This window comes from Ciconia boyciana, chromosome 3 (genome assembly GCF_034638445.1).
Source record: "Ciconia boyciana chromosome 3, ASM3463844v1, whole genome shotgun sequence".
Classification (NCBI taxonomy): domain Eukaryota; kingdom Metazoa; phylum Chordata; class Aves; order Ciconiiformes; family Ciconiidae; genus Ciconia; species Ciconia boyciana.
This window is the reverse complement of record NC_132936.1, coordinates 44,743,018-44,770,346: the sequence shown is the minus strand read 5'-3', so window position 1 is coordinate 44,770,346 and position 27,329 is coordinate 44,743,018. Positions and strand designations below refer to the sequence as shown.

Here is a 27,329-nt window from a genome sequence, read left to right as displayed (position 1 = left end):
ATTACATAATTAGGTTTTTAATTTTGATTATCTTCAAAAATTGTGTATCACTAGCAAATATCTTTTTTTGTAAAACGACTTTCTGAACAGCACAAATGCCAATACAGGTTTCTTTGGGACCTAACCAGTACCTGCTCACTGCTATGAAAGTTAAACATTTTTATTACCTGTTTCTTAACTTTTACTGGCAACTAATCTTTTGAAGAGTCTTCCCTCTATTTACTTAACAAATTAGCACCTTTTGAAGGCCAAGTACCTTGCTGAAAGCTTTCTTACCCTTGACCACTTTCAACTGCACTTTCAAAAACATAATGGATTTGTGGTGCATGACTTTGCTGTGGAACAGCCATATCGACATTGCCGAATACATCTGTCTTAAATGTCTATTACTGCTATGTTTTTATCCAGCATGGATTTCAGACTTGTCTACAGTTCCCAGCATCCCTCCTAGAAATCTTTTTAAAATTGATACATTTGCCCCATTTCAGTCATGTGACTACCCCAACTTAAACAACAGAGTATACAATATTTTTAACAGATTAACAATTTCATATTTGAGTTCCTTGAAAACCCTTGAGTGAGTACGATTGAGACTGGGTGATTTATTGTTGTTCATTTTACTGATCCATTAAAAAAAAAAATCACTTGTATGACATTTCAGCTTAGGATATTTCTTCAGATTAATCACCAACGAAGACTGGATCCAGCATGGAAAACTGTCTAACTTCTTCTGCAATAAACATAGATACAAAACACTTTTAGAATTCTCTGATACAGCCTTTTCTTCTTCGAAAGCTCCTTTTATTGCTCTGTAACCTGTCAGCTCTGCCAGCACACTACCAGCTTTCTGTCTGCTTCTGACATGTTTTAGAAATATGCATTAATGATGCCTCTAGTATACAAGTCTTTTAAGTCTTTTTTTTTTTTTTCTTTTTTTCCTTAATATTATATTATATCTTGCCTACCATGGTTTGCTATATTTTCTACTAGGGGGAAAGAAAAAAGTTCATTATTATTTTTATAGGTTCAGGAAGTTGTTCCTCCAAGTTTTGTGGGAGATTTTTTTAGCCTGCCTTCATTAATGACAGAACTTACGCTCTTTACTGGTTTTATCATTTGGACAGAAACTTCATTTGAAAGATGCCTTTTATTTCTAACACTTTATTCTGTTGTTTAACTACATGAACTTCTTCCAGTCCTCTTAAAAATCTTTTCTGATTGGTGTAATAATCTGAATATGGTTATGTTGTCTGTATATAAACTCCAGACATTTTGTCACTTTGACATCACTTAACTATTTTCCTCACTTCTATGCAGTTTATCTTTTCAGTGTCATGTTACTGCAATGGAATTTTAAAATTTTTGCTTTGTGCTTGTTCTCTAATGATTTCATTTTAAAAAAAATGTACAAATATATGCAACAAATTGCAAGTGCTAGTAGTAGATCAGGAAGCTTGCCAAAGGCTGGACCTAAATAGCAAAGCAGATGTACTTTTAGTATGCTAACAGTACAACTAATGCTGATGTCCATTTGTGCTTTCAGAATGTATTTTTTGAAAGTAGATCCTTCACTCACTTATCTGGAATAAAATTTGTGTACTCACCAAGAATCATATAGGAGGCAATATAAAGACTGCTGAGCTTCTCACAAAGTAAATGGCTGGCTGCTACTTTCTCCCCTGAAAAAATCTTAGTATTGTTACTAATAATTAACATTGCTTTCTGAGGTTATTGGCTTCTTTTGAGCCAATGTGTTTCTCTTTTAAAAATAAGTATTCATTTTATTAAGTTATTTTGATTAGTGGCAATGGCATGAAATAGTGCATGGCTGAAATACATATAATATATAAATTACATAATATATAAATTCATACTTACCAAACTTTAACTGGCTATCTGATCTTAACGAGTAGTCAACTCAGCTTTATGATAAAAGTATTTTCTAGCATAGTACATAAGAATTTTCCAAGAAACTTCCATTAAAAATTACAACAAACTGGCATCCTAATTTTTCACTAGTATTCTAAAAACAACTGGAGTTCTGGTTTGTTCTGTATTTGTTGAATCACACTGCAGTTTGAGAAATCAGTCTTGAGAGATTGTGCTGTGTTTCCATAGCAATGACTTCAAGTTATAAAACCAACTCTGAAGGCCAGGTCCTGCTCTCAGATGCATAGTGCTCATTTCAATGTATGAAAAAAAGAAAACAACAACAAACCACCTGTTACTGTGTTAGCTCCATGCAGAGCTAGCAACACACCTCTTCAAAGTTTTAAAAAACATCTAACTAAATAAAAATGTGTCATATATTCTAAGTAAAGATGAGATGCAATTTAAAAACAAAACTTATTTTCTAAAACTGGTAAATCAGTTGTAAACGCAATAGCAGACCAACATTATCTAATAAAATAGATTTAGTTTTCTCCAACATGGATTTTTGGTCAGTCAATGTACACTTTTGCTACATTATAATCTATGTTGAAGGCAATTCCATTTAATCATTATCAAAATTGTCTGATTATGAAAAGTTCAGTACATTTATACCCATACTTCTAGATAAAAGATTGTAGGAAATGAACTTAAATACTCTGATTACTTCTGACTATCCACACTGCTTAACTGCTAGGACCAAGAGGGGAGCCATTCCGGATCACTCCATGAACACTGACAGGCATAGATCTGGGAACTGCTTAAAACTGCACTAGATTTCCTCTATCATACAAGGAAAGTTATATTTTTCATGTAGAAATGTAAAAAAAAAAAAATATGTGTGTGTGCATACATCTGCATACATATAGTCTAAGATCAGAATTAATTTTTTAAAAAGTCCCTATTTTTGAATGTGCTAAGCCAGCTTTGAATAGTAGCAGTAATGGAATATACAGAAAAGAATTCTCATCACTTTCAATAAGATCATCACATTGTATGATAACATAAGTATCTTCTTTCTTTACGCCAGCTTAATTGACTGTACCTTTCTATTTGTAAAATACTAAAACAATTATGATAGGCACAAGATATTTTTACTCCAAATCTACCAGTAAAGTGGGTCAGGGAATTAATTTTTCAAATTTTTATTGTATTAAACTTCTGGATATTCCATTATTTTCACAGTATTTTTTTAAATGTGACTAAACTGAAGTTTAAAAAATGAAAGCTATAGGTGCTTTTTGTTGTGTTACTGTTTCCTCTATCTATACTGCCCAGCTGAAGAAAACAAACATGAACGTAGTCTTTCTTCCTTATCTTTCACACAAAGAATTTATTGAATATACATTCCATATAATGTATAGAAAGTTATCAGATTAGATAAACAAAAAAGGCAATAAATACTGTTCCATTGTTATATCTTTCTTCTTTCTACTAAATCCACATGAAGTGACATGAAATACCCTAGGAGATATTTTATCTACTAAAATGCAGAAGTACTTCACAGACTCCTACTAAAGTGTCAATTCCAGGTACATACATAAGTTCAAATTTCAAGTACACCTTGTGTTGATTACCTTTTGCATGTCCTGAGACAGGAAATTTTCAGGAAATAATTTGCATCGTGGAGCAAAATATTTTACATTAACTACAGGGAAGAGTCACTTACAATGTGATACACAAAGGAAATATGAAATTATTAAATTATTCAATATTTTAAAATACTTTTGATTCACATACAGAAATACACAGTACTGACTATGTGTGTGAATTAGCTTTAACTGCTTTCTTACCAATGTAGTTAGTTTGCTGGGAATAACAAGACATATTTTTCAAATATCAAGAAGGTAATTTCACATTTCTATGAAACTGAAGTAAAATGGCAACTCTTACCTTCTAAAGTTTTTATACCTGAACAGCACAATATACTATCAGAACGCAACAAATACTTCTTTGACCCCATTGTAGTATTCAATTGTAAACCATTCTGTGAGGCTAATTATTTGTGCGCCCATGCCTCAAACTTCTGTATGAACTGGAAACTTCGGTTTTACTTTGTCAAAATACAGTTGTACTTCGGGACTCAAAGATACCTGCAACACTACGCACTAGCGAACTCAGTAGCCTAATAAGATGTAATACAAATAGGCCTAAAAACTTCAGGAGTATTGTCTGTTTAACAACATTGTGATAAGCCTGTTGTTTTCAGTCTAAATTCTACACACATATTTTAATAAAAAAGTAAAAATTCACTCTCAAAACTCATATTATTAAAAAAAATCACGCACTCCATTTAAATTACACTTTTTGGGCATATATTTATTGTTCATGAAAGTATTCATACATAAGCAACTAGTTTTTTTGTAAACATCATAGGGAATTAAAAACATTGCTTACTTAAAAGTAGCAGAATCCAGCCTGTAATTTTAATACAATGATATAGTACTTTAAAAATAATGACTTCAGTTATATGCACATATATAATATACACAAATAGACACACACTGGTTTTTATATATGCATGTAAGCAAATGCATCTCTGCCACAGCCAGGTAGGGTATTAAAAGAAATGTATTTTTTTAAATGCGTGTTCAATACATAGCAAAGATACACTATCCATTCACAACAAAATCATACCTATACAATATCAAATTCATATCAGGCTTTTCTGCAGTGCCAATAATCTTGTAGATTCTTTTTATTGAATATTACAACTATGAAGTTTTAGAAATACAATCACTTTGGAAGTTTATGCAACATTTAACATGCTGGTCAAAAGTAAAAGATAAAAAAGGAATGAAATACTGACACTATCTTAAGCAAGTATAAAGATGAGGACCAATACTTGTAAAATACCTGAAGACTGGGAGAGAGATTTTCAGCTTACATTAAGTGGTAAATAATTTGTCTGTAAATACTGTATTTCCTCTTTTTAGGTACACAAGATTCACAAAAAAAAGTGCCCTAAATTGCAGTACATCCTTGTCCATGTGCCCAGAGATACATTCTGCTACTAGCAACACAGCGCTGAAAACACTCTGTGAAATGTTCTCAAGAGAACCCAAGAGCCATGTGTAAAACGTGTTAATTCAAAACTATGCAGAGTGTATACATATCAAGTTTCATAATAAAAATGAGTTCACTAAAGACCCTTCTGCTTAAACAACCTCTTAAGAGACAAATCATTGGCACCTCAAAAGAAAGGCACTAGACAAACACGATGAACACCATTACAGAAACTACATTTACAATAATTTAGTTTGCCACTGAAATAGTAACAGCATATGCATGTGTTCTTTCCCTCAAAATTCAGTACAAGTTTATAGATCTGAGAAACATGCACTACTATACCAGATTTAATATAAATTCTTCTGAAATATAAATATTTCAGAGAAGATGTACTAAGCTTCAGTTCTCAGATAGCTCACAGAACTAAAACAATTTACTTGCTCACAACTGACAGAAGCAGAAATGAACCAATAGATTTTCTTTTAAAAAGAAGTTCTCTTTTACCACAAAGACTTGCTACTTGACTCAGAAACCATTTCCCCTCTGGGGATACTCAGTAGTATGTGATCGATGACTTCAGGTATTTCTGTATTTGCAGAGGCATAGCATGGCACGATCTCTATTAAAACTTCCCATAGTGTTTCTTGCCTAACCTATATAAATGTAGTGTATCACTCTAAGTACTAAAACATACTATAACAAGATGAGTCAAATGCAATTAATCAGTGTAAAAATATTAAAAGTAATCATTACAGTATTTTTTTTCAATTAGTCAAGAAATAATAGGGGTGTGAAGCCTAAGTGAAATAGGATCTAGATATTCCTTAAATTCTATTTCAGATCTGAAACTCATAATAAATATTCTTCCCTCCCTCCCAATTTTGGTTGCACATTGGAGTTTTGTTTTGTTTTTTTTACTGTAACGGTAAAGCTTGGAGCGATCACCTTCTAAATACATTCACCTTCCCCCTCCCTCACCCCAATAACTGTGCACTTGTAACAATCTTATTCCTTTGCGTTTGTACAAATCCTCTCCCACAGACCTATTTTTACTCAAATTTCCAAAAACTACCATGACTGCAGCAGCAGTCCATCAGCCAAACTCTCCATCCCCTATAACAAGAAGTAGCACTAATCTTTGCTCTAAGTACAGAGAAAGTATTGGGAAGGCAGGTGGGGTAGTTCTAGTAGCTGCTATTCCATCAGCTCTCCTTAGAATCATCAAATTAAATTCTAAACTCTGAAATATTTTATCGGGTTGCATATTTATATTTTAAAACACATGAAGCACATAAAAATACAGTAAGTGCTCAGGAGTGATAAATTTCTAGGCACTTAATTTTCACTCTTTTCTACAGGAATTCTGTAAATTCTTCTAAAGATCCCATTAGACACCAGTGCGCCACGGCCCATACCACTTCATGGAAAGAGCTAAATGATATCTTTACAGCAATTACAGAAGTCTTTCAGAGTAATGAAGATCCATTATACCGTTACCATAAATTATATTTTAAACGAGATAGATCACCTCAGTTGTACAATACTCTACACAACAAATTTCAAACGTTTCTATAAACGGCAACAAAAGGAGCAACTTTTATAGTCACGGAGAAAATAAGCCACTGGCAGAAAGTATGAAGCTGAAGGACGAGTGCAAGGTTGTCAAGACTAGTAAAGTGCTCCGACAGCTACAGTGAGAAAAGACCAGTGGATGACAAAAGTTTAAGCAAAGGGAAAACAAAGAGACTTGTCCTTTCAAACAGTTTGATTTCAGAAGATTTTTTGATAATATATGATACACAAAAATGTAATAATTCCCTCACATTTAAAATAAATATATGGGCTCTTTGGGCTGTAAAAGCATTAAGATACAACAAATTATAAAAACAAATTATGTATAGCTATTTAAGGGATTTATAGTAGAAACATATAAATCAGTTTCCTTAATAAAGGGAGTGAGTGGTTAACTTGGAAGTGGTTAAAGTCTAGCAAGTGCTTCATACGTCTCGGACACTATTTTGTGACTGTGGTCATACCTATATCTACTTCCATTTATCCACCTGAGCATAACTAAAACAAAATAAGCATTAGTAAACATTTATTTCAGAAGCACTTTGGAGTTTGCAGAAATGCAGTAGGAAAATGCAAAAAATTATGAAGAGATATTAAGAGAGATATTAAGACTCCAATAACTCTAGAAGCGCACTTCAACATGCCAGGTTATATATCTGTCACCCAATTTCTGCATTTTTTTTTGAGCAGCTGAGGGCATTATATGACACCTCATCTCTTTAACAACTGCAGAGAAATGACAAGAGAATTAAACTGCAAATAAGTGAAAGATACATAAACAAACCTTTTTCATACCAGAAAGACTAGAAAATATTAGTAGTAACTGGCTTATATTTATTTGGAATGACAAAGGTTTCTGGAAAACAACATACTGTTTTGCTTTGTTTTCTTTTTTAACCAGAAGTCCTCACATTCACCTTACAACTTCATGGACAGATTACTGTGAGAACTGAGTAAAGACTGTAATTTCCATGGGGTCCTGCTGAAATCAATGGAATTCTAGTGGTCACAACAGTTCCAGCATATGAACTAAAACACAGGATCAGCACCTTGTATATAAATAAATAAAAAAAAAAAAGCCACTTTGCTACAGATTAAACACTTGCTGCAAATAAGCAAAACACTGCAATTTCTACTATTCCAAAGTTCAGGACTTTTCTATGAAGTTGCATGAAAATGCCAAAAAAAGGATTACTGAGGAGACGCGTCCATGTGACTTGACCCTTTTTCAAGCTTCATTAAGAAAAACAGTTAATAATCACAACATTTGAAAGGTGAGATTCTTAGGTCTGAAAGTACTCATTTCCAGCCACACCATAATATTAAAGGTAGCGTTGGTAGAGAGCTTATCTGAACGATAACAAGATTTTAGTATCTACTATTCTGAATCCTGGAAGAACTAGATGAACTATATGAAAAATAGCAAACTCAGATTTCAAATTAAACTAATGGGTAGTTTCTGTCATTGCTACCAAACTAGACTACTCCTAAATCAGAAACAAAAAAGCACTTGCTAAAATTATATTTATTGTTGGACTAGTAAGATATTAGCTTTAGAATCTTTAAATGTTTTAAAAAACACACTAGATCTGTGTCTGAAGTCAATTAGCAGACAACATATAACAATGGAAGTTCTCACATATTTTTTGCATATTTAGGGGGTTTCCCCCCTCAAAAAAATCTTTTCCGCTCTCAGTTTCAAACAATTTTTTTTTACAATTCAAAGTAACATAGAAAAAACTATGTTACTGGTCAGTATCCAGTAATCTGCAAAAGTCTGTACCATGTACCAACAAAACAGAACAAATGAAAGTAAACTAGAAATCTTTCAGCAGTTCTTTGGAACTTAATCTTTCAAATACTTTTTTTTTTAAAAAAAACCAAAAAACACTAGTTTTGCATCACACATACCTCTTCACTGTTTTTACCACAAGCTAGTCATATGTCAAGAACTCCCTGGGTGCAAAGCATGAAAAACAGTAGATGTAGATTATTCCACACACTACAGACATGCATCCTGTGAGAAGCTATCAGGATAAAAATTTAGATTACAGCATCACTTTGATTAGAAACACAACTACAAGAATAAAGGAAGTAAGTATACCTATGCCAAATTTTTGTTCTACTTTGGTCACATAGAGTTATCCCATGCAGGTGTTCTGGAAGCTCAGCATGCAAATTATGACATTTAAAAAATCCAAACAAACAAAACCCCAGCATTTTCCCTGAATATTCTTGAACTACAATATCCAGTAAGACAGAAATGCCAATATTCTCATCAACTTTTTAGTCTTCAAAATTCAAATTCAGTAGTAGTGCATATACATTCAAGAGATATAATAATTTGAACATATCTATAATAAAGGGAAATAATAACAGATTTTTCAGCTCTCAATTTCTTTCTCAATCTAGTCAATGCATTAGGAAACAACTGCAGCAGCAACAGGTCACATAAGCCACTGTTCTTGTTCTTTTCTGTACTTCTCAGACCACTTCTGAGTAAGCTCTAGGTAAACATTTGGTTTATGGGGCTTATAATCAAGGTAAACCACCTGTCCAGTCCGTTTGGGGACAGCTTTTTCAATCTGAGTTCCCTCATGCCATTCATTAAAAGATGTAATAGAAATAATTTCTGGTCGCACCAAAAGGGCTGCACTGAAGGCAGTCTCATAGTACTTCCCATTGACACGATTACGGGTGTTGTGGTTGTTCCATGGTCGGATACTGGTATCGATATACCCTGGCCCCACACTTGGAATAAACATTAAGTTGTTACTATCACAAAAGGCTTTTAAACTTGCCCAATTATGATGAGATGAGCCATAAGAGAAGCCATTGGTGGCAAAGTATGTGTACATTCCATCAAAGCCACTTCTGTGAATGTCATGCTTATGTCTTTCTTCTACAAGAAGTGCAATGAATAACGCATCATACGGAGTATTTCGAATAGTCTGGGATCCAGAAACAGTTAACAGATTTGCCCATATTTCAGGAATTGTTACATAAGAATCATAAACATAAAACATGGGAAGAAATCTGCCTGTGCTGGTCTTATGCCTGTAAAAGGCTGGATGGCCTCCGTATCTATAAAGCAAACAAGTATTGTTAAGACAAAATTTGCCATTTGGAAAATACTGTTTTACAATCTGAGCTGAAGATTTTTCCTAAAAACTAATTTAAAAAGACAGTGCATGTGCTTCAAAACATAGCAATTCATATCAATTTTCAGTCCAGTGTTTGCTGAAGTATTAAATAATGAATCTGCAAAGAACCTCTAAATTACTACAAATTAGTAACTTAGTGTCAAACTGTGTTATAGGTATTAGTTTTCTCTGAAGGGCAATTCTCTAATTCAGTATGAAATAAGACAGTCTAGGTAGCATTGATAAACAAAACAACTAGTAGGTGTACAGAATTTGTCAAGCTGAATTAAAATCATTAGAGGTCAACACATTAAAGATCTAGCTGCTGGTTTGTCACTATAAAAATGTATGTTTAATTTATATATCATGTAGCTAATACTTTAACTGCTTTAATCTGAAGTATCCTGACTTGTGATACTAATGAATATACACTTCAGTATCTAGGTAAAATTCACACTTCAATATTTAAAAAACAGACTGAGTTTTGTACCTCTGAAATATGAATAAAGTTTCTTATAGTTTTCTTCGGCCTCAGTACACATTTTTATATATTCTTCCAAGCTTTAGATAATATATAAGTCCCTTAAACCAGCATGTAACCAACCCCAAAGGAAACTATTCTGAAAGCACTCACTTGTCAATGATGTATTTGACATTGTGGTACATACTGCGATCATCTCTATCTTTGTAAGGTTCAATATGAAAAGTGACCTGAAAGATGAAAACGTAGTAAGAACATGACCTGGTTTTGGCTGGGATAGTTAATTTTCCTCCTAGTAGCTGGTATAGTGCTGTGTTTTGGTTTTAGTATGAGAATAATGCTGATAACACACTGATGTTTTAGTTGTTGCTAAGCAGTGCTTACACTAGTCAAGGACTGTTCAGCTTCCCATGCTCTGCCAGGTGCACAAGAAGCTGGGAGGGGGCACAGCCAGGACAGCTGACCCCAACTGGCCAAAGGAGGGCTATTCCATACCATACGACAGCATGCTCAGTATAGAAACTGGGGGAGTTGGCCGGGGGGCAGCGATCGCTACTTGGGGACTGGCTGGGCATTGGTCAGCGGGTGGTGAGCAATCGCATTGTGCATCACTTGTTTTGTACATTCTTTTATCATTATTATTATTATTTTCTCTTCCTCTGCTGCCCTATTAAACTGTCTTTATCTCTGCCCACGGGTTTTACTTTTTTTTTCTCCGATTCTCTCCCCCATCCCACTGCTGAGCGGCGGGGGCAGGGTGAGCGAGTGGCTGTGTGGTGCTTAGTTGCCAACTCAGGTTAAACCATGACAGAGCAACACAGACGTAAAATACTATTGAACAATTGGGCACCGCATATTATATGAAGCAAGTACCAGTCATATTAAATACAGTTCTTCTTTACAGAGCAAACATTTTAGTTAGTCTATTTTGAGAATAATCCAACCCTAATTCAACTCCTGCACTGCTAACATTAGAAGCTTCAGATCCAAGGAAGTTTGGTAACAGAATAAATATTTAGTTTTTTATATTAAAAAAACCCACTGCTTTTGTTTTCCCTAGGCTACAGCGAGTAGTAAGCATGCTTCAGAAAACTTAAAAAACTACAGCAGAAACTAAAAACTGAAATAAAATATTATCTATTTGAATGTCAAAGAACTGATTAACCAATGAAACATTTTAACATTTAATTTCTAAACAATGTATTAAATTTGCTATATATAATTCTCCAAGGAGAGTTTTCAGTGTCAAAATAGATTTTAAGATATGGGATATGAAAACTTTAATTTAAAATTTTAGATTTAACAACAGCAATAAACTCTTGGAACTAAATCTAATATAATGAACTGCTACTCCTCTGAATTTCAAGTTGGATTTTATGGAATTATTTAACCTATACATGTGAAGTCATTTCAATGTAAAAATGCCATTGTTTTGAAATATACAATTAAATGGAAGAGTATATTACATTAATCAAAGCAACTAGTTTTTCAGAAGCAATTTTAGAGCAGAATGCATTTAATAAAGTCTTCAACAACTCTGCAACAGTAGCAAATTTCCATTGTAGAGCCAATCTCTATCTCTATTAGGTACAAACTATAGAAAAATACAGTGTTAGACTAAATCACTAGGACTGACAGGACAGGTTGAAGAGCACCATAATTTAATATTTCATTTCCAACTATCAAAACCAGGCAAATCAAAAGAACCTATCTTTTAGCAGACTTGTATTTAGCAGATGTAATAGACATGTATTTTATGTGTTGGTTTTAGTCTACTGACATTCCTAACACTTAACTGTAATAACTTACTAGTGCAAGAATGTTTAAAAACATTACAGTGAAGGTAGCATTCCCTGGTACTATCTGTACTTAATATCTGTATTCTAGTAATTATTCCAAGCAATAACAGCAGTTCCATCCATATTCCACTCATTACCATACTATTACATGCATTTTCCTTAATAGCTTATTTCATTTTTCCTTGGCTCCTTTGAGAGACTTGAATGTTAACAAGTTCTTTTAGGTGAGAGCAAGCTCCATCAGATGATATGAAAATTCTGGGGAAGGATAATTTTTTTTCTTCTTTTTAATAATTTACTATTACATATGTGCAACTTATGTCACATAATGCAATTCATACAGCATTTTTAACAGTTTCAAAATTACTTCTGTATCTGATTTAACCTTCCTACTTCCCTCCTGCTTGCTAGAGAACCTACAGTTGCTACTAGTGACGGGAAATTTCTCTGAGAATCTGCAACTTGCATGACCAACTAAAACCAGAGCAGATGAACAGGCTGTATTTTCAGTCCTCAGTACAGACTATACCCTCCACAGATGAAACATATACAGCTACTTAGATAATTTAAAAACTTAAATTTATTACTCAGCAAGACTAAAAGGCCATGCATGTTTTCTTTATCCCAAGGGAAAATACAAGTTTTACTCTAAAAATAAAATCAAACCACAATTTTAGAGTCTACTGATCAGTCCATGTAATCTTTAATTGATTTTATATTTCACCTATTTCAGGAACCCGGTAATTTAGCCTTTCTATCCTGTCATGCCCTGGAGTAACAAAGTCAGAGCAGCACCTCTCTGACCTTACTGACCAAGGCAAGTGTTCCTGATACCTTCTGGAATAAAGACATTCATTCAAACTAGAACTTCTAAATCCCTATTCATTAATCACAGATGCTTGTTCCTGACCTCTATGATCAGGCGACAGCAAGTTATGTGGTAATGCAAAAAATGACACTAGTCTTTCTTCTTTCTCAAAGTTCCCTAGTTTACAGATCATTGTATTCCATAATATTTTGAAATATGTAATACTTCCCTCAACTCCCAAGACTCATTTGAAAACAACATATTGTCTAATTTTAAAGACTGTTTCCTAAAAAGAAAAAAAAAAATCACAACACCATACCTTAGATTCTGTAAGCTTTAGATCAGAACCAAACCAGAAAAAAGGCAATTATGATATTTATTCTAGTTATAAGGCAATATTGCTCAGGTCTTATCAAAATTCAGTGTAATTCAAAAGGCATCTATACCTGCTTCTATGACCCAAAAGAAATGCACTGTAATAGGAGTCAGAAAAAGAAGCCACCATTACATGACAAACCTCCCTGCTCTATGCCATGAGTCAAATGTAGTAAACGCTTGGGAAGGTTTACTTTCCTAAGTAGTCCTCTTTTATGCATCTTAAAAATACTTTACCTTTAGGTTATATTTGTGTGCATAATCCAAAATAACAGGCACCAAATCATCAGTTGGTTCTCCATTTTCATCAGCCATACCCGGTGGGTACCATGAAAGCACTATTACACCTGAAAATACAAAACTTAAGTTTTAAATCATATTGTTTAACATATAATATGTACGTTATAACATTGTAATGAGTTCTGAATATTGTTTGATGTGGAATCTACATAATATAAATGAGAATTTCAAATTACTTTTTCACCAATTACAAAATCTCAGTATTATCCCCATGGATTTTAACTTCTTTGTTTAAAAGACAACAAAAATAAACAATGGTAGGATCATTTGTCAAGGGAACAGATCTGTGCTCAGTGTTCCAAGCCTAACACTTAGAGCCATTCCCTGACACTTTTCAGCACAGCGTCCTAACCTCCAGGTTGTACCAAGACGATGAGAATGCTCCCAGCTAAGGCATTATAGCTATGCCACGGTACAGCCAGAGAATATCAAGATACACAAGGTTAGAGAACACTCAAGAGATGAGGGCTATGCATATGATGAAAGAGATTCTTATTTTATGAAACCTTCTTCCCCACCATATTTCTGCACTGCACCTCTGGCTCTACTACAAAACAACCATTTCATACTAGAAGCAGTGACTGTAATCCCATAACCTTCCTTCTTGCTAAAAGCAGTTACTATGGTATAATCCACCCTTCCAACCATGTGAAATTAGTTTTTAAATTTATTACCTAAAACAATGCTTGAGTAACTCTCAATAATTTAAGAATGTTACTATTCCTGTCAAAAAAGACACCAACAAATACAGTGTCCCTATACTGTAAATTTTCCTGATGCTCTCCATGAAAGCAAAAGAACACATCCCTCTTCAGAAAGGCTAAACCCTTTCCTTCTAAAATAAAATGCTGTCAGATAAATAAGTTAGACCTTTTAGGTGTATAGGTGGAAATAATATTAGGAAGAAGGTAAGACAGAAGAAATACATGAAATACTGATGTAGGAATATTTTCCTAACAATACTATTTAAAACATATGGAAGAATAAGTCAATGTGATTCTCTTTTACTAGGTAAAGATTTAAGTACACAAATCAGGTCACTGAGATAGGGAAGTATATACTCTAAATTCGATCTATCTTACTAACATTATAACATTTCTGACTAACAATTTCCAAACAAACAAGTCCAAAATTATGAAAAAGAAAGCATAAATTAGAGTGAATACACAATCATCTTCTAACATCAAAACCAGAAATTTGAGCTCACTATACATAGAAGTTAGTTCAACTACCCTCAGCATATTCTCTCCACATTTTATCAAAAAGAAAATCACAAATAATAGACTGTCGCAAGAGATAGTCTGCTCAAGGACAAGAAAAATGCAATATTTTACTGCATTTTATTGCCCTATCTTTTATTTCACACAAAAGAAAAGGACAAAATTCAAATGAGTAAGAGGTAAAGGACAAGTAGAACAGCAGGTTACACTCAAGGTATCTTGAATACAACACCTGTCAAGACCCTCTTCTATATCTTTAGGAAACAGGGAAAAGTTCAGGAGACAGAATTGTTCATCAAGGAACCTAAATTCATGTTTGCATTGGTCTTTCCCTGAGAAAGACTACTTAATATTTTCTTTCCTGTGGTTAAAAAATGAAGTTATGTACCACTTTAGGAGTCTAAAAAAGGATGGACTTGATGCCAAAAACAATAGCATAATCATGTTTAAAACCAGAGTAGAGTCGTTCAAGACAAATGAAGGACTTCAAACTGGACTACCACAAAAATAAGCTGGTGCAAAAAAATGAATTTCACCAAGCAATCTGAGGAATAACATCTATTGTAGTAATCTGTTAAAACTTGGGAAATTAATAAGGAAAGAATTGTAAAATATAAGAAGAATACAAGGAAGCACTGCATGAGACTCCTGCTGCTCCAATCTCTTATACGCCTTTGATCATTACACAATATTGGCTGAAAGAACCACTTACATTTTTCTCCTTTTGTAAGATCCTTGATAAAGCCTCAAAAAAGGCTAGGAGAAAAAATATTGTTTGACAGAATGTAAAATGCAATCATGGATTAGACATTGGCTAAGAGACAAAAAGAAGAAACTGTAAAATAGCCAACCACACAGTACAAAAAAAATGAACAAAGTATAATGCTTATAAAAAAAAGATGCAATATTTGAAGTAATGACCTGAGGAAAAAAAGTTGATCATTTATGTTGGTCAAATCTAGACGGAAGAGAACAAATTCAAGTGTACTTAAATCTGTTAAGTCAAAATAACATCAGAAAAAAAAAACTTTCAACAAATATCAGTAATATGTTACAAAGAGTATGTCACAGGAAGCATGAACTATTCATTCACATTGCTGAGTTTCAAATGCAAAACTAACTTAAGCTACTAAAAAAAACCCTTATTTTGCAAAGCATTTTTCCTAGTATTTGGTGCCTTTTTCACAAGCAGTTCAGCCTTATTAGACATTTGTATTAAGAGGACGAGAAACATGACAGATTCTTCTAAAGCTCCAATTGCGCTCTCTGCTTTCATCACACTATCATGCATTATTTTGCTTTAGATAAGACTAAAAAAGTGATTACTGGCAACTAATACCTGAGATTTCTCTGCAACAGTTTTCCCAGTGTTGCTGGTGTTCCTGTTAATGGAGTTGTCTTATTACTGAAAAGGGTAAGAAGTTTCCTACATTTGTATTAACCCTTGTACAAAATAAAGGTTAGGTTAAAAAACAGGAGAAAACAATAACCAAGAAGTAAACATTATACAAGCAAACACTACTAATAGGAATATAACAATTACATCAAATCTTAATGATTAGGTGAATGAAAGTGATTCTATTCAAGGTGATTAGCACTCTGAATAATGCTATGAGCTCTGGTCACGTTGCTCCAACTACATTTACAGAAGCTGTTCAGAGTTTAATATTAGCCTATATGATTGCTTATTTTAAAGATGAAAATTAAAAGGACTGTAAAGCCCAACAACAAAGAATGACACCAAAAATATATTGAGTATTCTTATGTATATAGTCCATCTTATTTAAAGAAAGGGAACATCAATTTGTATTGGAAAAAAGATACTTTTGGACAAAGAAATAACCTATAATTAGTTACACTGAAAGTATAGTACCCGAATTCAAGGTTTGGATTAGACATTTCCATAGCTAATGAGAACACCTACAAATACACTGCATAAAATATAAATTGTATACAAGCTATAATCCTACATGCTCTTTGACGTATGAATCAATACATAATTGTTATTACACACAAAGCATTCAGAAAAAAAACCCCCAATGTTCCTATTTGAACAGACTGCTCCATAACGATGTTAACATGATTTACTGAAACCTGTTCTTAAAACTGAAGTATTCATCTCCAAAAATTAAATACACAGACAATATATTCTAGCAATGGTTTCTGTATTTTCTACATATGTTATCAGTGCTTAACAGTAAGTCATGAAACACATGCACCTACAGGATTACAAATATAGTTCTTATGTTTCTGCACTTTTACACTCATCAGACACAGCTTTGAAGATGTAGGTTTCGGTTGGGGGTTAAAACTCAGAAATACAGAGACATTTACTAGTTTCAGATATTTCCAGAATTACACAGAAAAATGGAAGAATGGGTCAGTTGTGTTCATTCACATATTTAAGGCTGGATATATGAACAACATGCTGATACATTAACATTCATTACCAGTTGAAGCTGAACGCATTTGTTTCATGTGGGCTTCTATGACAGAAGGGTCTTTGGAACTGTAAGATCCGAGTTCAGGATAAAAATTGGCCCCAATGTCCTCAGGAGGATTATGCCTTCCTTTTGGATAATTGTTTGCAATTTTGGGATCCCAATGTGGCAACAACGGATGATTCCAGTGAATGTATTTACCATCAAACTGTGGATTCCCAAACCAACTATAGTAGAATATGTGAAAGTTATAATTAGGAGAAGGCAGCTCTTCTTCCAGTTTGTTTACAGGAGGCATAGATGCTTTCATAGTATTGACTGCGATACTATGCAAATTACTGACACGTGTTACAGTATCTCCTTGAACCCTATTTAGTGAATTCTGTTTATTGTCTAAGAGCACTGTCTGCTGTTGAAGCTCGGGCAACAAACCAAGTCCAAATGGATCCCCAAAGCCAGCTCTGTCAGGTCTCAGAGTCTTCAAAGCCATCATTATGGAGCAAATAAACAAAATAAAAAGCAACAAAATGATGCATGTTCTTCTGCGAAATCTTGCCATGATGTCATAGTTCAGAATCCAAACAGAAGGATTTTGGCCGCAACTGATCAAAAGACAAATATTTTTAAGTCAGATTTCTTATTACCTAATTCAACAGTATGAAATGCTTCATAAAGTTTCTACATAATAGAAATAATATGGAGACAAATGTGACACATACACTGACTGCATAACTAAGAGCCCTGTGCCGGGGGGGGGGGGGGGTGGAACAAAAAACATTTCTGCATTTGAGAATGTGTGTCAGATTCTGAGGTTCTACCACCAAGGACTTACATATTTTATAAAACATCTTGCTTTTGAACTTCATTGTTTCCTAACCCAAATAAATCCCATGAAATGGAAATTCTGATTACGTTATTTCAGAACTACCATGTTTTGACAAGTCCGATAGAAATAGCACAGAAAACAGAAGAAAAAAAGCAGAAGTCATGAAAGGAGAATAATGTAGCAGAACAAGAGTAAAGGACAAAATGGGATATGACAGAAGTACAGCTTACGTTCAGAATACAGGTTTCATTTACTAACCTATTTACTGGCTTCGGACCAACCACTTCGTGTTTAGTTGACTACATTGACATACATACACTGACTAAATACTTTGGCAAATTAAACTTGAAACAATGATGCTTTGCAACATTACAGATCTAAAATTCTAATTTGTCTTCTGATTTATGTAAACGAAAACCAGCACAGCATTAAGGATGTACCTCAACCAGAAAGCTTGCAAGTTAGCTGCTCACAGCCTGTTAGTACAACGTCACAGCTGCGTGACGCTTCATGTAGAATTCCAGGACTAAGTTCAAAACAAGACCAATAGTAGACAGCAAGATTTGAGCCCTGAAAGTAGGGGAAAGAAAATCAGTATAATGGAATGCCTAATTATTTTATTTATAACTTTAATTCCTGTTCAACATTAAACACAAGAGAGCTACAGAAAAGGATTAACAAAATTTAGATTACCACAGAATTATGTGGAACAAGATTATGCATAAAACTGACAACACTAAACTGGAAAATCTTAGAATAAATTTCTGATTCAACAGCCATTAGACATAGCATAGCCGTGATTTTGTATTTCTGTCACTGACCTCCAAATTTTAGAATCTTACTTTAATTTACTGAGATATACACAGGTCGTTTTAAAATACTTATAAAGTATCTCAAGTTAGTTTCCTACGAACGTTCTTTACTACTGTTAAAGAGCATTAACATATAGCTCAGTTGTCAGAACACTCTATTTGTTACTGCTGTGATAATTTTAGATAAGGAATTTTCAAATATGCTTTTTAACAATACAGCCTGAATTGGATTAGCAGTACGACACTGCCAAAAAGGGAAGTTCTGCTTCCATTTCCAACCTTAATCCGTTCATCCTGCTGCTTACTTTTAGTTACCTCTGGGATTCATCTGGTTTTCACAGTAAGATCACTCATACACTTCAACAGGAAAACCCTGTTAACATCTCAGAAATAAACAACAAAAAAAACCCCAATGCACTTTTACCTTCCTAGAGAGCTGACTCAGCTGAATGAGTATCATTCACAGCACTAATGCCAACAAATCAGTTAATAGCACAGATGAGGGAAGGGAACAGAACGAAAATGATGCTGCTCATTTTGCCCAACTGGATTGTGAAACCTTATCTTTGGCTACTGTCAGGGAAAATTATTTTACAGCATATGTGCTTATAGTACTTTATTTAAGACTTTTCATTAACAGATTTCACATCACTTTACATCAAATTACAGGGTTATTTTTCTATAGCTCACAATCCATCCCAAGATCTTAGAATTTTGTCAAAGAGATTATCTGGAGTCCAGAACATTTTTCTTCTAATAAGAAATTAACTTTAAATGCATTCAAACTACTTCTACTACTTTTTCTGACCTTTTCAGTCTTCTTTCTAGTCTACCATGCTACCCCTTCCCTGGGATTTTAAGTTAATTTTCAGATTAGACAAACTGAAGTTTTCTAAAGGGTCAGGATTTTTTTTTTTTTTAAAGGAAACAATATTATTCACCTGGATAATGTATTAATGTATTCAGTTTTCTTTAACTTAACCCAGATGCTATTGATCTTCATCAAACAGCATACAGGACTACCAGTGATAAATTACTTCTGCAATTATTATTTTATCTCATCTCTTCTATAAAAAAGAATCCATGACTGTTATGTCTATAATTAGGATGTTCATAAGGTCTTTCATTTGAGCTTTCCTATTCCGTATCGAAGAAACTGTTCCTTTTTATTCTTTGCTTGACATATCTGCTACTAAATTCCTCCTCTATTGCATCAAGATTTCACTATCATAAAGCACTTTTTCTGAAGTGTCAGGAATTGATCTTAGTGCTCCACGTTCTTATTTCAACAAGTATTTTAATGGAATATTTATCATGAAAGTATATTCAAAAATGAGCAGCATACTTACTAAAACTTGAGTAGCATCAGGACAGACCCTGGTCTACCATAGCATACTATGAACCTCTAGTATGCTTATATAGAGGCTCAGCATCAAAGTGCAAAATTTCTAGAACAAGGAAGTGATACCTAAGGTAAAGGCTTGTGTTTTGGGGAGACATCAGTCTCAATGATGATGACAAAATTCAGCCCTGTCATAGATACCTATATCGTAAAAGCTGCATTGAAGAGCTACAGGTTGGCAATGCTTGCATTATGTCATTTAATCTTGTTCAGAGCTACACTTTAGAGACAGTGACAGATAAATTATGCTCATCAACGCCAGCGCCACAGCAGAGCAGCAATACTGGGGAAACAGACTGAGCAAACATGCCATATGAAACAGCTACCTGAAGTTATGTCTATCCTTGGAATTGGAAAAATTTTAGAATACATTTCTGATTCAACAGCCATTAGAAGTAGCGTAGCTGTGATTTTGTATTTCTGTCATAGACATCCAAATTTTAGAATCTGACTTCAATTTACTGAGGTCATTCCTACACACTTATGAAGTATCTTGCCTTAGACTGTTGGTTGCATGCATTTGGATATAACAGCAATTCCCTTTCTTGGTAGGAAAAAGTCAGCCTGACTAACTTCAGCTTTATGCAGATTAAGATCTCACATGCAGACACTTACTTTGACTCATATGACGACTTGCTAACTAGTAGCAGCTTTTGGATTCTACCCCAAGTTTGTTGAGCCATGTTGGTGCACCAGCCAGAAATGTAAGTAGTTCAAGCTCTTTCCCTTGCCTAGTGAATTCACTTTGAAAGAACAAAAAAACCCATTTGTAACATATCAGAAGAATGAGTTAGTTTAGATCACCAGTCTCTGCCTATGGGCAAAGAACAGGTCCAATATATAGCAATGCTTTACCAGAATAGTTAGGCATCTTCAGCTATTTGTGGATCAGACTTCCTGAACAAAAGGCCATTTCTTTGTGCAATATGAAAAAACACCTTCTGTTTCAAAACTCACCTGCTAGTTTAATTTGATGCCCCTAGTTCTGAAATTAGAAGGGAGAGTAAGCAAGCATTTGTTTACATTTAATTATTACTATTTACACTTTCTACTTCACTAATAATTTAATTGCTCCTACCAGGTTCTCTGAGTTTTCCTTTAGAGAAATTTCTAGTCTGTCTAATCTGTATGCTGTAATCCCTATCACTGGGAATAAATCCCTACATTTAAACATTTTTGAGGTGTTCTTTTCTGTACTGTTTCAACTCCACTACCATCATTCCTTTTTGAAATTAAGGGAACACATTTGAATACAGTGTGACTTTCAACATGCTTCCCCCCCCACCTTTTTTTTTTTAAATTTTGCTCCCTATCCCTTTTCCAAAAACTTCTGTTTTCTATCAATTCAGTTCACAGCTAATGCACGCAACCCGACTACAGGATTATTATCATCCCTAAATCTAGTTCCTGAGTGGTAAAAATGAGCTCAGAGGTCATTACTGTGAAATTAAAATTGTTTTCTTCACTCTGTGTGTTACACTACATATTTTTAAAATAATTTTTTTTTTATTATAATGTTTTTTAATCATCCAGTCACTCCATACTGGAAAGTCCTTTGGAAAATTTTCCACTGAAAGATGCCTGAAGAAGTCAGGATCTTCAGTTAACTCTGTCAATGTACTCTTCACTACCACACACACTTTTCCAAATCATGAATTGTTACCTTCAGGTCCAGACCGAAAGAGCAGAAGCCAACTGATGTATTTTGTTTTCTCCTTTCATGATTACAGATACTATAATTTCCTTCATTACACATCAGAAAATATGAAACTTTACCACGAAAGGGTAGTACCTATATTTCCATAACATTCAGTCCTCTTCTCCAAAAAAATCTTATTTTACTTTTAGTTTGTAAGCTGCTATACGGACTTAAAGGCCCTAAATAAATGTAAGTATATTTATCCCTTTACGTCCATCCCTGTTCCAAATTAATTTGTTTCTTATATGGGAATAAATAGTATTAAACTTATCACAGTAGTACAAAGTCTCCAGCTGTTCTTCCCAAAACAATGAATACCTCTATGAAAAAAAAAAAATGCAGCTGTGAAAAAAGCTGAATTATTTTCTAAACTATTCCCCAAACTCAATAGCAAGCCTGCCTCAAGGATAACCTCTCCCATTCAAGCTCATTCTTGACAGTGATGGTTTTTTTCCTCCCTCACTGCTGCTTTTTATACCCTTAAGCTATCCTGCAGGCAAACCTTCTGTTTGTCCTTTCCGCTATATGAATAAAAAAAGGTACAGACAGACAGATGACAACACAGTTTTTTTTCCCCTATGGTATTTCCCAAAATAAGGATGTTCCTCTAGTCAGAATAAAAAAAAAGGGGGTTAACTACTCTAGATCATTTTGGTCATATGATAACTAAAGTTTCAATACCCCAACCCATGGGTGGTTTTTTCCAGTTTTACTGATTCCAAAAGAGAAATACGCAATCCAAAGAAAGTATGTTCAGATAAAACAGATGTATCTATTTTAGTAAGGAGCAGCAAATACTATAATTTATTTGTTCTCATGTTCCTTAAACATGACAAATGAAAGTGCAATACAGAAGAGAGCTCTGAAAAGCTGACTTTCGTGATGCAAGGGTAAGGTCATCCAAAAGTCACTGAGGTTCGTAGCCCATGGTCAGTATCAAAGCTTCTCAGCTAAGATTTCTAAGCTTAGCTTCTGCTAAGATTTCTCTGCTCGAAGAACCTGAAAACTCTGAAGTGACAGATCAGTTCTAGACAGAGCTGAAGCTTCTAGGCCTTCAAAGCCCTTCATTCTGGAGCTACGGTGCAGATGCGCACCTAGAAACACTACTTTGGCTCCCAAGTGATTGACCAGGTGAGATTTAGTAAACTTCCCCGAGAGCTGATTAAATTCTGTCCAAACCACCACATTTACATAGCACATTCTGGTCTGGGGAACATAAATAATAAAAAAAAGCAACCACAGTCAGAGGTTGACCACATCTTCCTTGTGAGAGCCTCAAGAATGTTTCTAGTATTAGAAAAACTGGGAAATTTCCTCAAAAAGTGTCTGCATAGGAAAAGTCTTTTTCTAAAGACTTTTTTAAAAAGCCCTTGAAAATCATTAAAGATGGAAGACGACATTACACATGGCATGCAGATACTTTATAGCTGTGCCTTCATACTAAATATATATATTTTTAAGCACTTCCAATAATGTAAGGTTTCTTTTTGGTCCACCCAATTTAGAAAGAGGTATTTGAATTATGGCAATTCTAACAGGGATAACTATATCATTCACAAAACAGGGAATGTGATTTCTTTGCTAACCAGATTTGAATTTAAGAAAGATAGCAACAAGAACAAAAATCAATCCTGCTGCATTTTCTTGTTCTAAATGTGAGAAGACAGCCTGCAGCATTAAATTATATTTAATACATAAGAGCATTTGACTTCAACATGCCAGTGTTCTCTTGCTTTGAAAGGACATTGAAACACACACCTAATTTTGGGTAGCTGTGGACCATGAAAAGAAAGCAACCATCAGCCTGCTTCCTCTTTGGGAGCTACCTGCGAAGCAGCTTCTCGGGGCAGTTCACAGCACAGGCAGCTGCAGAGCGAGGATGTTTGACGAGAGCTGAAAGTAAGAAAGGGGAGCGAAGCCAGCTTGCCGCGTTGCTCCCCTTCCCTGAGCAAGCCACCAAATTACGAGCGTTCACACTTTTCCCTAACACTGACGAGCCAAACACCAGCCCCCTGCCAGAAGCTGGCGAGGGGCCTTCGCAGGACCCAGGAGGGAGGGCACCGCGCAGGGGCGTCCACGGCCCCTTCGCCAACGGCTGCAGGCGGGGGGGGGAGCCTTCCCCTCCTCTCCTGCCCTCTCCCAGCCCCGAGGAGCGCCCCAGCAGGGCCTGCCTCCGAGGAGCGCAGGGCTTCCCGCACGCCGCGGCGCCCGGCCCGGCCGTCTCCTCACCGCCCCTTCCCCTGCCCCCGGGACCGGCAGCGGCGCTCGTGGCGCAGCTAAGGCCCGGGGAGGGGCCCCAGAACAGGTGCTCCGCAGGCCGCTGCCGTTACTCACCCGCCCGAAGCAGGGGCGCTGCCCGACGGCCGGTGGGCGGGCGGGAAGCGGGGAGCGGCGGCCGGGTAGGCCGAAGAAGGGCTCTGAGGCGGTCTCACAGCGCTCCGCCGAGACTGAGGGCAGATGCGCATGCGCCGGCAGAGGCGCATGCGCGCAGCTAGCCGGCGGGCGATGCTTCTGTGTGGGCAGAGCGGTGGCCGGTGCCCCGTGCCCCGTTAACCCGCGGTTGTGAGGCCTCAGATCCGGTTGCTGCAGGCTTGCTGGGGAGAAGCCGAGCTTGTCAGCCTGTCTGAGGCCGGGTGGTCGCTGGCGCTCCCTGCCTTTTCCTTCTGTGAGGAAAGGATGTGAGCAACTGCGTGTTAGACCTCCTTGGGCTTTGAAATAGCCATTTTTACTCAAAAGGCCTAAAAATTCTTCAGTTCTTTGAAGTTCTTTGCTGAATTGTTGGTGGCTTTTCAGCTGGGGAAGAACTTGCTCAATGGTAATGGCTGGATAAAGCCCATGGCTTAAATCTGTGGACGATGCATGATACTGTGTAAGAGAGCGGCACCTCTGCATGGCTAAGGATGGTAGTTTACACTCTACATTAAAGTAAAGCTGGTGCTGCATTGAGAAAACCAGTGTGTTGGGGTAATTGCCCATCTTTATACCACGTCAGCTATATGGGAATAAATCAGGAAAAAATACCTGGATAGAAGTGTGATAAATACTGTTATACAGTCATTTTGTAATTGCATATAATTGCAATAAAGTAAAAATGGTTTCACTGATGTTTCATATGCTAAAATTTCATGTGTACTTTACTTTCTTTTTTGCAAAATAGTGAAAATGGGCTATGTATAGTCGCCATAGTGAGGTTAGTAACACAATCAATGGAAAAAGTACATACCAATTTTTTGCTGTAACGTCAGAAGTATGTCAAGAAGAACACTTGTTGATGAGCACTTCAGATTGACTCCAAATTGTTGCACTAGGTAAACAGCACAGTTTTCCCATAGAATGAAAACATTTCTTCCCTTTACCTAATGAAAAGTTGGATCCCTGTGGTGTAGTTTGCCTGATTTTGTTTTTTTAAGACCTCTCTAAGCCCTGAGAGAAACAGAGTACAAACAGTGACCAGAATTGTGGTTTCATTTAAATCAATAGCAAAACTCTCATTGATTTCAATAGAGGCAAGTATTTCACCTTGTACATGGATGAAAAGACTTGGAATGAGTGTCTCACACTGTAGATATAAACAAGATAAACAAGTAAATTCAACAGCTCTCATGGTTCTCCTTGAGTTCTGAGGAAACTGACAGGCAGAATTGTTGCATGATGTTTTCTTTATGCTGTCTGAGTGCTCTGATGGGAAATTCATTTGCAGTAATGGTTATTTCTAATATTATTTCTTGCGAGTATCTGAATAATTTCATTAACAGGGAATATGTTGTAAGTCATTCAGGAATGTCATGCTTTAATAATAAATGACTGGAGACCGAAACTTGAAAACTTGATATCCATATAATTTCCTCACAGTCTTACAAAATTTTTCTTTTACTGCATTTTCTTTCTTTCATTGTCTTCTTTCTTGCTTTTCCCCTTTTTTCTTTCTTCCTTCTCTTCTCTTTCTTTTCTTCTTTCCTTCTTTCCTTCTCTCAAAAGAAAACACAGTATAAGGGTGCGCTCCACTTCTATTTTATGGAGGACATAACCTTAATTTTCACTTTCTCTTTACCAGGTGGAAGAACTCCTACTGAAACTGAGAAAGTTTGTTTGAAAATAAGATAATCAGAAAGCTTAAGAGTGGAAAAAGTAAATCTGAAGCTTCATTTGGTCATGTTCCATTAAGAGTATGTGTTTACAGGATAAAAATTTACTAGTGTTAGGAAATAAACAGAAAGAAAAAAATATATTCATTTAATCAGAGGAAAAAAACCCTAAAATTTGTTGTTCTGACATTGTTCTATTATGTTGGAACATTTTTGCTAAGATTTAAAAAATCAACAAACCAAAACTGTTATATCACACAATTTCCTCCAAGCCTTTCTGCATAGTAAAGAAATTAAATAATTACATTCAGTTTAAGTTTAGGTGGAACAAGGGAGGTTAATATGATTGTGGTAATATTGTTGGTTAACTTTCTTTTTTAATATCTTGTTTTATATTTCTTTCTCCTTCTTGGTCTTATGCTTGCTTATTTTTCTGTGTTAGATCAAGGTGTACCTTTCCCTAGTCTGCCTTCAGTGTATATTCTTATCTTTCCTGCAGCTTCTATAATTTTCTCCTCCATTATATCCTGTATCTTCTCACTTGTTCTTTATTTATGGATATAATAGCTGTAGTAGACTGTTCTGGCTTCAGAACAAACACAAAAGAGGGAATAGCCTGTGCCTGTAGCCTTTCCTTCTATTCTCAACAGTCCTATCTGTCTCAAAATCATGAATCTCTCTCTTTCTTACACTTCCTTACTTTTTCAAATCCTTACTATAATCACTTTTTGTCCTAGAATGTTTAGCAAACAATTCTCAGAGATAAGTATGAAAAACAAATTCCCTTGAGACTCAGTCAGGTGAGAAGCCAGGAGTGGAAACCTTATTGTTCCATCACAATTCATTTAGTGACAACACAAGTGAGGTTTTTAATTTCAGGAATCTAATGGAATCTAATCTAATATTGAAATTTAATTCTGAGCTATATTCCCAGATAGGAAAATACTCCTACAGAGTCGGAATACAGATAATACTACCTTGAACGTGGAACATACATCCGTCTTTCTTGTACTCCTTTTCATTCTTTTCCTCTTGATACTGAAAATGTGGCATCAATACTCTAATCAGGATGCTTCATTTTTAATCCTGTTCTTTGCTTACTAGGTATTTGATAAAATTGGATCCCTCTGGACACTGAGAGCGAAAAAATATTTTCCTTCTGGTAGTCATTCTTACTCCAGAGCTCCTCATTCAAAGTTTTGTGAATCTCTGCCACTGTATCTGATACACAGAAACCTCTTTGAACCCTTTTCCCTGGAGCCTCTTATTGCTGCATCCCACATTTTCCTGGGCAGAAGCTAAAGACAACCTTGCTTTTGTGCCACAAAAAGTGGCAAAGTCCTGATCCATTTTTCACCTAAAGATTTCAACAGCAGCAGAGATACTCTAATATTTTGGTGGGATTTGGGATTTGGATAGCTATACACC

The 27,329-nt window shown here is 35.4% G+C and overlaps 1 protein-coding gene across 8 annotated transcripts; it reads right to left on the bottom strand.

Annotated features, from left to right (window-relative positions):
- Window positions 1-4,233: 4,233 nt before the first annotated feature.
- Window positions 4,234-24,269, bottom strand: MANEA (mannosidase endo-alpha). 8 transcript variants are annotated; one of them, XM_072855509.1, is made up of 7 exons: window positions 24,151-24,254; window positions 23,575-23,760; window positions 20,733-20,860; window positions 17,087-17,679; window positions 13,354-13,463; window positions 10,288-10,364; window positions 4,234-9,594 (listed from the first exon to the last, which is right to left on the bottom strand). In XM_072855509.1, exons 3-7 carry the CDS (start codon window positions 20,798-20,800, stop codon window positions 8,958-8,960), a joined length of 1,485 nt encoding a protein of 494 aa, XP_072711610.1. In that variant the 5' UTR covers window positions 20,801-20,860; window positions 23,575-23,760; window positions 24,151-24,254; the 3' UTR covers window positions 4,234-8,957. The 8 variants fall into 8 exon arrangements, with proteins under 8 accessions (XP_072711610.1, XP_072711609.1, XP_072711615.1 ...); XM_072855508.1 differs by having other exon boundaries at window positions 23,575-23,709; window positions 24,151-24,232; XM_072855514.1 differs by lacking the exon at window positions 20,733-20,860 and adding an exon at window positions 18,344-18,473 and having other exon boundaries at window positions 23,575-23,709; window positions 24,151-24,232.
- Between the last annotated feature and the right edge of the window lie 3,060 nt (window positions 24,270-27,329).

Excerpts from the sequence above, each read along its gene's own strand:
- MANEA (XM_072855511.1), bottom strand. The coding sequence starts at position 20,800 with ATGGCTCAACAAACTTGGGGTAGAATCCAAAAGCTGCTACTAGTTAGC. Across the intron at positions 17,680-20,732 it reads AAGTCGTCATATGAGTCAAA|TTGCGGCCAAAATCCTTCTG; the intron begins GTAAGTGTCTGC and ends TCTTTTGATCAG. Across the intron at positions 9,595-10,287 it reads GTCAAATACATCATTGACAA|ATACGGAGGCCATCCAGCCT; the intron begins GTGAGTGCTTTC and ends TTTGCTTTATAG.